The 11,464-nt window shown below is 54.8% G+C and overlaps 2 protein-coding genes and 1 long non-coding RNA gene across 3 annotated transcripts; all 3 read right to left on the bottom strand.

Moving 5' to 3' along the window:
- Nucleotides 1–3,075: 3,075 nt before the first annotated feature.
- On the bottom strand, nt 3,076–5,666 carry MRPS26 (mitochondrial ribosomal protein S26). The gene is made up of 4 exons (XM_006732274.3): nt 5,412–5,666; nt 5,167–5,313; nt 4,951–5,074; nt 3,076–3,601 (listed from the first exon to the last, which is right to left on the bottom strand). Exons 1-4 carry the CDS (start codon nt 5,621–5,623, stop codon nt 3,467–3,469), a joined length of 618 nt encoding a protein of 205 aa, XP_006732337.1. The 5' UTR covers nt 5,624–5,666; the 3' UTR covers nt 3,076–3,466.
- LOC145723822 (uncharacterized) lies at nt 3,919–4,944 on the bottom strand. Its single transcript, XR_014149143.1, has 2 exons — nt 4,499–4,944; nt 3,919–4,066 (listed from the first exon to the last, which is right to left on the bottom strand). It is a non-coding gene; the product is annotated as an uncharacterized LOC145723822 (long non-coding RNA).
- Nucleotides 5,667–6,163: 497 nt separating the features above from the next.
- LOC102734468 (progonadoliberin-2) lies at nt 6,164–8,965 on the bottom strand. Its single transcript, XM_031026994.2, has 2 exons — nt 6,990–8,965; nt 6,164–6,848 (listed from the first exon to the last, which is right to left on the bottom strand). Exons 1-2 carry the CDS (start codon nt 7,141–7,143, stop codon nt 6,661–6,663), a joined length of 342 nt encoding a protein of 113 aa, XP_030882854.2. The 5' UTR covers nt 7,144–8,965; the 3' UTR covers nt 6,164–6,660.
- Nucleotides 8,966–11,464: the final 2,499 nt, after the last annotated feature.

The raw sequence follows: 11,464 nt of genomic DNA, 5'->3' as shown, positions 1-11,464 counted from the left end.
CTTTTGATCTCCTTTTTGGGAAGGCAAGAGAGTTCCAGGCTCGACTCCCCGCCAGAATTCAGAACGGCCCTGATTCCCGCAGTCAGCGGGCCTTGTTTCCCAGGGGGCCTGTCACCTCTGTACTTGTGTCAGGGACACAACCACGGGGTTAAGTTCAGGGGGAACCTCCCAAAGATTTCAGGGAATATTGGATACCTGTAACTGTATTCCACACAGAAAATTTGGAGTTTACTGGAAAAGTATGGGGAATGACCCTAAGCTTACTCAGGTCTAGTGTGGTCTCCTTGACAGAAGAAATCAAGGAGTCACCCGGTGCCCATTCATGTGGCAAATGCGCTCTTCTCGTTTCCTGTCCACCTGGACTAGTACAAGCAGTTTGCTCCCCGCCTCGCAGCCGTAAACCATTGCCGCCCAGTCCAAGAGGTGAACAACTCTGCAGTTCGTTTTCAAAGATTTGATTTATTCATTTGACCAAGAGAGAGAGAGCACGAGCACAAGCAAGGGGAGCTGCAGACAGAGGGAGAGGGCCGAGCAGGGAGCCCGATGCGGGGCTCGATCTCAGGACCCCGGGATCATGACCCAAGCGGAAGGCAGACGCTTAACTGACTGAGCCCCTCAGGCACCCCTTCAGTTTTTTGTTTTTAAAGATTTTATTTTTTAAATTTTTTAAAAGATTTTATTTATTTATTTGACAGAGAGAGACACAGTGAGAGAGGGAACACAAGCAGAGGGAGTGAGAGGGGGAGAAGCAGGCTTCCCGCTGAGCTGGGAGCCCGATGCAGGGCTCGATCCCAGGACCCTGGGATCATGACCTGAGCCGAAGGCAGACGTTTAACAACTGAGCCACCCAGGAGCCCCTATTTTATTTTTTAAAGATTTTGTTTATTTGAGAGAGAGAGAGAGAGCATGAGAGGGGGGAGGGTTGGAGGGAGAAGCAGATTCCCTGCTGAGCAAGGAGCCCGATGCGGGACTCGATCCCGGGACTCCAGGATAATGACCTGAGCCGAAGGCAGTCGCTTAACCAACTGAACCACCCAGGCGCCCTAAGGATTTTATTTTTAAGTAACCTCTATACCCATTGTAGGGCTTGAACTTACAGCCCCGAGATCAAGAGTCGCACACTCCACCAACTGAGCCAGCCAGGCGCCCCAACCACTCTATAGTTTTGCACGACCTAATCCTCAAGACCTTGACCACCCGCCCAGGACATCATGGTGGTCTACTTCATCGATGTCATGTTGCTTATCTTGGAGAATTTGAAGGGGCAGGAATCCAGGTGTAAAACACCTATGCTTGACTGGGGGGATAAATCCCGAGGAAAAATTGCCTACCCAGCAAAATTCCTGGGGGGTTGGCATACTTCTCCCCCTAGGTGAAACACAAATCGCACTTGTCCCTCAATCTACCCTCACAGTGCACAAACCATGGTAGGTAGGCCTCTTCAAATCTTGGTGAAAGCACTTATGTTTGGGTATTGCCTACCAGATGCATTTATTGGGTAGCCCTCAAATCTACTATGTTCAAGTGGGGCCTTGGGCAAGAGAAGATTCTCTACGAGGTCCAGGCTCACATTCTGTATATATTTGGAACTTGAGGTAAAAATCAGAAGAGGCCCTGGGGTTTTTGAGGCCATCAGGTTAATGATTAGGGTTCTACTGGAGATTAGGCATTCTTCCGTGGGACACCACATAACTCTGCAACCTGGACCACGTGGGATCTGATAGCTTACATGTGCACCTAACAGCACTCTATGATCCATTAGATACAGGTACAGATGGGACTGGGCCTGATTTAACCCTGAAGGTACCAGTAAGCTGCCTATCTGCGTCTATACCGGTAAGAGGGCTGTGCGTAAAGGATAAAAACACCGAGGCCTGGTTTATGGGTGGCTCTACATGATGTGCTGGCGACAGCAGTGGATGCTAAGGACTTACAGCCCCATGCAGGGCATTGAAGGGCAGCTGTGAAGGAAACGCAGCCCAAACACAGAGCTTCAAGAAAGCCGGACACAGTCTTCCCTGAGGCCAAATAGCTTGTCAGAATCCTGGTGCAGAAGGGCAGGGACTTTAGCAAGAATGCAACTGGACTTCCCACGCTCACCAAACACTTCCACTGCAGAGTACCAGGTGGTCCCCTTCTCACAACAAAGCCCAAGGCTATGGGCACAGTTGCCTCAATCCATGGCCTATAATGTGCACCCATCAGCTCTCACCTCAGAAGTTAACACTGAGCACCTGAAACCAAGGACTGCACCGTCCTGCGCCTGGGCCCTGGGCCCGGGAAAAGATGACCTACTATCAGCCTGCGGAGGGAGGCCAGTGCCCTGAGCGGGGCAGGGCCTGATGGAGGCTGGGTGCAAGGCACTGTGAGAACCACTGGCTCTCTGCCTGTACCTCTCTACCTGCTTCCTCACCTGCGTGTTGAGGGATGGCCCGTATTCCCTAAAAGGCTTTCATATTTTGGGGGTTTCCAGGCCGTCTCTACCCCACGGGAGTTGGGGAAAGAAACTAGGTTTCTATTTGCTTTCTCCTGGTGGTATCTGGGCAAGTTCAGCTGAATGGTGTCAAAGGGGCAGTGGCTCTGGCTCTGAGAAACACGAGGACTTGTGCTTGAAGAGGGCCATGCAGCTCTGTGTTCACTTGGTGAACCTTGTGAACTTCAGTTACAAGTATTTCTGGCACCCATAGGGTTTGGTCCAAGTGCTGGGTAAGCCACACTGACCCTGTAAAGGTCAACCAGGCCTCCCCTGCCAGTACCAATCTGGTGTGTGGTCCAAAGAAGCAGGCAGTGCCAGGGCACATGTGGGTCACTGAAGTCATGGGTGGAAAGGGTCACCGAAAGAAATGGGGTCTCCTCCTTGCCTTCTGTGTCTTGGGCACACCAGACCCTAGAGGGCAAATTGCAGGGTCAAGCAGAAGCAGGCCAGTGGTTAGCATGTATCTCAGGTACTGGGTGGTATCTGGTTACTCTGGCTGGAGTCCTAAAGGTCTAGATCAGGAGTTGGCAAACTTCTTCTGTTGCAGCTACAGGTTTCTGCCATCATAGCGTGAAAAGTAGTCAATGAATGAGTATAGCTGTGTTCCAATAAAATTTATTTACAAAAATAGGCAGCGGGCCACATTGGGCCCAAGGACTGTAATTTGCCAACCATTGTCCTTGTCCTCGATGACACTTAGTAGATGAGCCGGTTGCATGAGGTGACGATGGTCCATTCTGCTCCTCTGTGAGATGGGAACCTCTGAGGTCTGGTGCTTTGCTGAGCCGTACATGGCTGCAGAAGAGGACACCGTGTATGGGAATTTCTGACCAAGTGGTGGGTGCAGAGGTCAGAATGTGAGGGCTACACCGGAACAGGCTGAGCCTCCTTCTTCATAAGAAACATCAACAGATTTATTGCAGATCAGGCCCGACCCTTCTACCCCCATACACACATGGTCCCTGGGTGGGCACTGTCCTTACTGGGCCCTTAAGAGCCCTTGTGCTGTGGCTTGACCACCAGCCCCTCTCTGGTGACGGCCCAGTTGTAGCTCTTTGGCGAGTCCAAAGCTTCTTCCACCCGTGCCTCCAGGTTCTCTCGGGTGATGAAATTTTTTGCTTCCTCCTATTGGGGGACAGAAGGCCAGATGAATGGAAGCACGTACCTGCTGGCCTTTAGCCCACTGAGAGGCTCCAGCTCTCCCCCTGGACGGATGCTTGGAGCCCAGGTCCTCTGTGAGTGCCCTGATGACCTTCCCGTGGAAGAACATCAGGCAGCCTTACCATATTCCTCTTTCTGAGATAATTATCCACTGGACATCTCAGCTAGAACTCCAAGCACACCAGTTGTGACAATCTCGTGTTCCCACTGGGTGGAATCAGTTCCTCAATGTTGCCTCAATGTCCCTCTTAATCTCTCTCAAACTTGTCTTTCTCTATTACTTTATTTTTTTAAAAGATTTTATTTATTTATTTGACAGAGAGAGACACAGCGAGAGAGGGAACACAAGCAGGGGGAGTGGGAGAGGGAGAAGCAGGCTTCCCGCCGAGCAGGGAGCTCGATGTGGGGCTCGGGTCCTGGGATCATGACCTGAGCCGAAGGCAGACGCTTGACAACTGAGCCACCCAGGCGCCCTATTACTTTATGTTTTAAAAAAGTTTTTATTAGGGATGCCTGGGTGGCTCAGTCGTCAAGCGTCTGCCTTCGGCTCAGGTCATGATCCCAGGGTCTTGGGATCGAGCCCCACATGGGGCTCCCTGATGCATGGGAAGCCTGCTTCTCCCTCTGCCATTCCTCCTGCTTGTGTTCCCTCTCTCGCTGTGTCTCTCTCCGTCAAAAAAAATAAAATCTTAAAAAAAAATTTTTTTTATTTATTTGTCAGAGAGAGAGGGAGAGGGATCGAGGGAAGGAGGGAGAGAAAGAGACAGAGAGCACAAGCAGGGGAAGCAGAGGGAGAAGCAGGCTCCTCCCTGAGCAAGGAGCTGGATGGGGGACTCAATCCCAGGATCCTGGGATCATGACCGGAGCCGAAGGCAGACGCTCATATGCCACTGAGCCACCCAGACGTCCCTCCCTCTATTACTTTAATTCAGACCTCATCCATTCTTGCTGGATCACTCCTAACTGGTCTCCCTGCTTTTACTGTCTCACACCTGCCATCCTAGCCCAGATTATTAACACTTCAATGACTTTATCACCCGCAAAGCAAAATCCGAACTCCTTGTGGAAACGGGAGTCCCTCCCACAGATGTGGGTTTACCACCACCTAGCTACTGGAATACTTTTTCTAACAACTCTCACCTCTGGGTCTCTGCGCCTGCCAGCCACTCTCCTTGCACTCCTCTCCCAAATCCTTACCTAACTCTCAAGTCTCAAGGCTGCTCGCTCTCTCAGTGCACGCAGGGGGTGCCCCACTGCGCCGCGCCCAGGCGGAGTTCCCGGCCTCCAACCCCGCCCGCGGAGACGCGGCTCACCTGCAGCTGCAGCACTTCCTGCTCCTTGAGCTGCGCCCAGGCCTCCGCCTCTCGGGCCCGCCGGGCTTTCTCCTCCGCCTGCCGCAGCTCCAGCTCCCGCGCCTCCTGCCGCAGCCTGGCTAACCTGGGGTGGGGTGGGGCAAGAGGCTGACCCTGAGCGCGGCTGGGTCTCCCCGGCGCCAGCCAGCGGCCCGCCCCGCCTCCCGGCCCACTCACCGCAGCTCGTGCAGCCGCTGGTTCTCCGCCTGGTTCCAGGCCATCAGGTCGCGGTGCTCGGTGGCATCTTGCAGCGCCTTGCGCTCTGCCAGGACCCCGGCCCGGGCCTCGTGCACCTTCTTCCGCACCTCGGACACGAACTCCAGCCTGGGCGGAGACGCGCCCAAAGTCGGCACCCTCTACGCCCGCCCGCTCCGATACACCGCCCACGGCGCCGACGGCCACCTCCCCCTTGTGACACACACCTGAGGGCGCGCACCGTCTGGCGGTACTGCCGGTAACGCTCCGTCAGCAAGAAGAATTCTACAGGATCCACCGCGGGCGGGGTCGCCACGCGCCCGACCTTGGACTTGGCCGGAGGGTCGTGGCGGGTCTTGCGGCCGCGCACGGGCAGCAGCAGCGGAGCCGGGGGCCCACACAGGGACCCCCGGCCCAGACCTCTCAGCGCGTGCAGCATGGCCCAGGCCGCTCAGCGTCCGGCGCGCCGCAGGGCATCGCGGGACCCGGAAGCGGCCGCGGGGCACCACGGGACACGTAGTCCGCGGGCCCCGCCTCCCACCCCCTGGAGGCCGCTCGGGGGTCGCGGGCCGGCACACTTCTGCGTCCGCCGCAGGCCCACTGGCTCTGGCTGCTCCCTCCCAGCGGGGTCCGTCCCGCCCGCGGGCCGGGCCCACCTCCCTCCAACCTCTACGCGGGGTAGGGTCTTACTGAGGGTGGACGAGGAAGGAACAGAGGAGAGAACTCGAGGCAGCAGCGTCAGGGACTTCACATCTTTATTGGAGGGCGACAGGGCGCGGCGCTCTACGTCCGGTCTGCGGGGGGGAGGGGGTGGTCATTCCAGCGGACGCCCTTGTCACCTGGCCGCCCGGCTGCGACCTTGTCCGCCCCCACCCCTCCTGACCTGGTTTTGTGGCGGAGGATGCTGCCGCCAGGCGGACGCCCCCTGCCAGCTAGAAGACCCAGCTGGGGGCTCTGTAGCTCCCTGGGTGTGCTCCACCCTTAACACACCTGGTTTGTAAAAACCTGAGCTCACACCGATTTAATTAGGTGGTAAGTTTTTGCCTTATAGGAATTTACAACTTCTTCAGTTACCACTCTCCGGTGCACTTTAAATTTGCAAAATAGTAATAATCCATCTCTGCACACCGATCTTCTGCAATCACTGTCATTCCTAGTGCGTGTCAGTGACCACCTGGTTCTTGGTGTACCCCTCACCTCTTTCCACTGAGGGCCTGCCCACCTCCAGACACACTGGCTTCTCTTGACAAAAAAGCCTGGAGGACCCCACTACAGTCAGTCTTATTTATGGAGGTTTTCAGTACAACTATCTCCACTCCACTAGTGACTTCTTTAAGTATCTTATCATAAATTGTCTACAATTCTGGGAAATAAGGATAGCAGATAGCATCGTGTGTGTGCCTGGGCGTGCCCTGGCAGGGGGGTCTCCGTGTTCTCTCATTACCCCCCTCTTCTGTCCACACAGCGCCCAAGTCCTTAGTCCCAATGGCCCCTGCTGGCCAAGGCCGGGCCTCTCCCTCTACTTACCAGCAGTGTCTGCACCAGGTGCTGCTTCTGGCAGAGACGCCACCAGCCTGTGGTTCTGCCCTCCCAGGGCACATTGTTCTTGGGGGGAGCCAGGGCATCGCTTGGGAGGTCATGGGCAGTCTGGTCTGGGCTGCTTGCTGGGGTACCCAGGACCCTTCCTCAGGAAGGAGCTGAGGCTGCGGCCTGCCCACTACTCACACTCCAGGCTCACAGGAGGTGAAGGATCCCCAGCCAGCACCTTCTTCCTCCCACTTAGGCTGGGGAGACCCTTAACCCACCTAGGAGCCTTGGGGCGTGCTGGGGGTGCTGGGCTGAGCTGGACGCTTGTTTTCCTCCAGGGTACCAGCCATGGGACCAGTGCTGAGCCTTCGAGGATCCAAGGTGGACGGTCAGCAGCAGCAGCAGCAGAAAGCCTAGCCTGCAGCTGGCCATGGCAGGGCTGCTCCCATGGAGAGTGGACAGCACTCAAGACGAGACACTTCCATCCATACCTCCTTCCTTTTCTTTCAGGGCCCCCTCGGACAACTGGCACTTCAGCGGCAGCTTTACTGTTTCCTAAGGCCCTTCCCTCTTCTGCCACTGCTCCTCATCCCAGGACTGTAGGGATCTCTGCACCCCAAAGGCTCCTGGCAGCTAGCCTTCCCCAGAGCCCCCTGGGGTGCAGAGGATCCCAGCCTTGCCAGCTGAGGACCCTCCTCAGTCCATCAGGCCTATCCCTCCAGGGATTCCAGAAGTGGGAGAAGGTTGGGAAGAGGAACAGAGACCTGGGTAAGGGGAGCTCTCCCAAGAGTAGCAGCAATGTAAGGGCATTTGGGGCACCTGGTGCATGGCCTGCTGCCTCTGTTCTCTGTGGTTTGCCATCTCTCTTCCATGGCAGGTGGGGATGTAGAATGGATGTGTGGTGGTGACAGGGGCAAGTGCTTCTACCCCTTGTCCCTCCTACACTAGAGGCAGCAGGCAGAGGAACAGTGTTGGGGAGAGAAAGGGAAAGGTTTTTTTTTCCTGGGACGTGGTTCATGGGTAGGACAGGGACTTGGGAGGGAGAAGAGGAACAGCGTGCCACACACCCAGGACAGACTTCCAGCCAGGAGCCCCAGCCCTTGGGGAGAGCAGCCTCTTCACTCACCAAGGGATAGCTGTGGATGAGGTGGCTCCTCCAGGTGACAGTAGGACCCCCAGCCAGCCAGCTCTGGGATTTACTGATCAGCTGACTCCACCCAGTTCCTGGTCCACGCACTCCCGTGACGTCTCAGAGAGGGAGGGGGGCAGCCTGCCACCCAACACCCTTCCCTTACCAGTGTGTGTTCCTAGTGTATTTTTAGCCAGTGGCCCTAGGGTCACCAGACAGATAGCTCCCTCTGTCTTCCCAGGGATCTTAAGTGGTAAGACTCCTGCTCCAGCCTGGCCAGGCCCTCGAGAATCCTCTTCCCACTTCCCAGGAGGCATCCTCAAGCTCCTGCCCTTTGACCTACAAAGCGTTCAGTCTTCTCTGACCCAAAAAGTAAACTGTGGCCTGGAATGCCTGGGGACCCTGCGTCCCACACAGTTGGCAGCCTGAGTGGGGAGCCCAGCAACCTGTGAAGCGGTCTGGGAGAAACTATGAGGGCCTGAGGGCTTGTTTGCCACACTGTAAACCGGGTTGATGGAGCGGTCCTCATCTACACACCTGGGCACTACTAGGGCTGGGTCACTCCAGACGCAGGCAGGTTTGGGTCGGGCACACCTATCCCCAGGTGGTTTTTCTCTCCTCCCGGGAGGCCCATGAGCCGGGGCCCAGCTAAGGGGGCAGTGCAGCATCTGTGGGCCTATGAACGAGCAGGGGGTAGGAATAGTTTTGCCTCTCAAGGTTCCAAGCCTTCCCCTGTGCTCAACCCAGGACTATTCATGGAGTTGGGCACAGCTAATCTAGGACACTCAAAACGTGTCCCCAACTCCCAATCTGCATCAGCTCAGCTTTCTCCCACCAGCTATTAGCCTGGGGGGCAGGGGGAGGGCAGAGGCCTGTTTACAGGGTTAATAGCCAATCTCTGCATTTGGGCTGAACAGCAAATGCAAGGGCCAGGGTCAGGCTCGGCGTGGGGTGGCCAGTCGTTAGGAGAGCAGGTGCGTCAAATCCTGTGGCAAAGATGGGGGAGGGAATGGCATAATGGGCACCACAGTCATCCACAGGCACCTGGACTTCAGCTGCCCAGCCAGGAAGGCACACATGAACTTCCAAAATGACTTATCTTTAGCAGGGACCCGAAGCCATGTGTGGACTGTATATTCAGTTAAATTGTTTTGGGAAATACACTTTGTTCCTGTATGTGTTGGTTAACCAAGTAATTTTTAGGGAAACATTTGTGGTTTAGTGAAAATGATTGAGTTCAATAAACTAGCTTAGTTCTGGTTTGGGTTTACAGAATGTTTTATTCAAAGTCCCCTGTGTTTATTTTAAAAGAGGAATGGGGTGCCCTTATTTTTTCCTGTAATTTGTGGTTTTTCCTAAAAAATCCAAACCAGAACTAAGCTTCCCAGGGGACGCTCTGGTTCCTTTCTGGCAACATCCGTAGCTTTTCAAGAACGTTTGCTGTCCCCTTCCAGATTCCAGGCTCAGAAATTCATCCTCCTATCCCTCTCAGCAGGGCACAGAAAGCCATTTGTTCACCACTGAGCTCCAACTAATGGTCAGCCCTGAGGATAGGACTTTATCCGTCTGGAAGCTGCTTGTAGTCAGCTGGGAAAGCAGAGGCCTAGAGCTGAGTGCTCAGGTGCTGCTGGAGCAGAGGGGCACAAATCCCGGATCAGATGGTCTGGGTGAAGGATGACAGTGAGTTAGCCAGAGTCTGTGCACAGGGCACTTGTGGTGCTCCCACGTAAGGAACAAATACGGAGAAGAGTCAACACAGGAACTGTCAGTGGAGAGAGGTGCAGAGAATGCTGGAAGGCTGCAGGAAGGGACGGGAGACTCTGGAGAGACCGGGTGAACCTCGGGGTGGTGGGAGTGTGAGGCAGGTGTGCGTGGGTCACCTCATATAGTCACTTGGCAGGCAGCAGGATATACCGCCCCGGGGCCCAGGACGGGAGCTCAGGGTTGAAGAAGGGCTGAGGATCCGCCACATGCTGACCACAGGAATGCCCGGTCTCTGGGGAAGGAGAAAGAGAAACAGCAGAGGCTACAGAGTGAGGATGAAGTCAGAAGGGAGGGACTAGTGGACACAGAGTGGGTCCCTGATGAGTGGTGAGAAAGGAATCTGTGGGGATGAAGGGTGGAAGAGGGGAGAGTGAGTCAGGAGACTATCGGCCTGGGGGGAAGTGCCTTTTTTTTTTTTTTTTAAATTAAAATGAAAGACTTGTGCATTTGGTGGTGGTGGTGGTGGTGGAGTGCGAAGGAAACTGAGGAAGGAAACCAGGAGTGCGCTGACTTGATGAAGTGAGGTCTGAGCACAGTGGGCACTGGATGCCTCGCTCCCTCTTCTGAGACATCCTCACCGGCTCTAGCTCCAACTCTGTGGGGCACAGCCAACTAGCTGAGGGGCAGGCACTGGATGAAGCAGTCACCCCTGCTGTTCCCACATGATTGTGCAGCATGAGCCTTGATCCACTTCCCGTTAGCCTTGACTTGTTCCTGTTGGGTTAGTGTCTCTTGCAACCATACAAGTCCTGCTTGAAGACATCTGTTTAGCAGCCAGGTGATATTTAAAACATTGACCCAGGGGCACATGGGTGGCTCAGTCGGTTAAGCATCTGTCTTCGGCTCAGGTCATGATCCCAGCATCCTGGGATCGAGTCCCGCACTGGGCTCCCTGCTTGGCAGGCAGCCTGCTTCTCCCTCTCCCTCTGTTGCTCCCCCTGCTTGTGCTCTTTCGCTCTCTCAAAAAAATAAATAAAATCTTAAAAAAAAAAAAAAAATATATATATATATATATTGGCCAAGGGGCGCCTGGGTGGCTCAGTTGGTTAAGCATCTGCCTTCAGCTCAGGTCATGATCTCAGGGTTCTGGGACTGAGCCCCACGGCAGACTCCCTGCTCAGCGGGGGGTCTGCTTCTCCCTCTGCTGCTCCACCCCGCTCATGCTCGCTCTCTCTCAAATAATAAATAAAATCTTAAAAAAAAAAAAAAATTGGCCAAGCCACCAAGCAAATCAGCATGGACTTCAGCAGCAAGTGGCCAGGCCACACTGGTGGGTAGGTAGAGGTACTCAGGCCTTCTGTAGGAACCCTGGTACACACTGGTGTGTAAGCTGCTCAACACCAGCCCTAGCAACAGGAGGTAGGCAGCCTGCTGGGACGTAGGGAGGCAGCACAGGGCACATGATGGGCTCTCCTATTGGTTTGCCATGTAGCTTGCTTGCCCTCCTCCATCTGTCAGGACTTGGTCATAGAGGCACCAAAGGTAGTCTGCAAAGAGTCAGGGTCTCCTTCCCAAACGTGGTACCTCTCATCAGAAATCCTTCTCAGATTGCTTAATTTACTCATGCTTCTTTGAAAACCACTGAGTTTTGAGTTTACTGCCGCTTGGAGTTCCTTAGTTCTTACAGAAAGACCAAGTACTTCTGATGCACACTCACTTCTCAGAAACTTGCAGAGGTGGTCTGTCACAGTGCCCCTGCCTCCTGTAGATGTCCTGACTATGTGGTGAACTTGGCCCCCATCTTGGAGCCACTGCATCTGTTCACCTTCTGTAGGGTTCTGAGGCCTTCTGTAATGTGGCTCCATGTGACGCTGCCTTTCACTCATCCAAATTTCCAGCATCCCTTGGGTCCAGTTCAAG

Source organism: Leptonychotes weddellii, chromosome 10 (genome assembly GCF_054177405.1).
Source record: "Leptonychotes weddellii isolate Sample4059 chromosome 10, ASM5417740v2, whole genome shotgun sequence".
NCBI lineage: Eukaryota > Metazoa > Chordata > Mammalia > Carnivora > Phocidae > Leptonychotes > Leptonychotes weddellii.
The sequence above is the reverse complement of the archived record's forward strand: the minus strand, read 5'-3'. Positions and strand labels throughout refer to the sequence as shown.

What these genes read in the sequence shown, in the direction of transcription:
- LOC102734468 (XM_031026994.2), bottom strand. Translation starts at nt 7,143, where the DNA reads ATGGCCAGCTGCAGGCTAGGCTTTCTGCTGCTGCTGCTGCTGACCGTC. An exon ending in GCACGCCCCAAGGCTCCTAG is followed by an intron (nt 6,849 to 6,989) that starts GTGGGTTAAGGG and finishes TGGGTACCCCAG; the next exon opens with CAAGCAGCCCAGACCAGACT.
- MRPS26 (XM_006732274.3), bottom strand. Translation starts at nt 5,623, where the DNA reads ATGCTGCACGCGCTGAGAGGTCTGGGCCGGGGGTCCCTGTGTGGGCCC. An exon ending in CAGCGGCTGCACGAGCTGCG is followed by an intron (nt 5,075 to 5,166) that starts GTGAGTGGGCCG and finishes ACCCCACCCCAG; the next exon opens with GTTAGCCAGGCTGCGGCAGG. An exon ending in AGGAAGTGCTGCAGCTGCAG is followed by an intron (nt 3,602 to 4,950) that starts GTGAGCCGCGTC and finishes GTCCCCCAATAG; the next exon opens with GAGGAAGCAAAAAATTTCAT.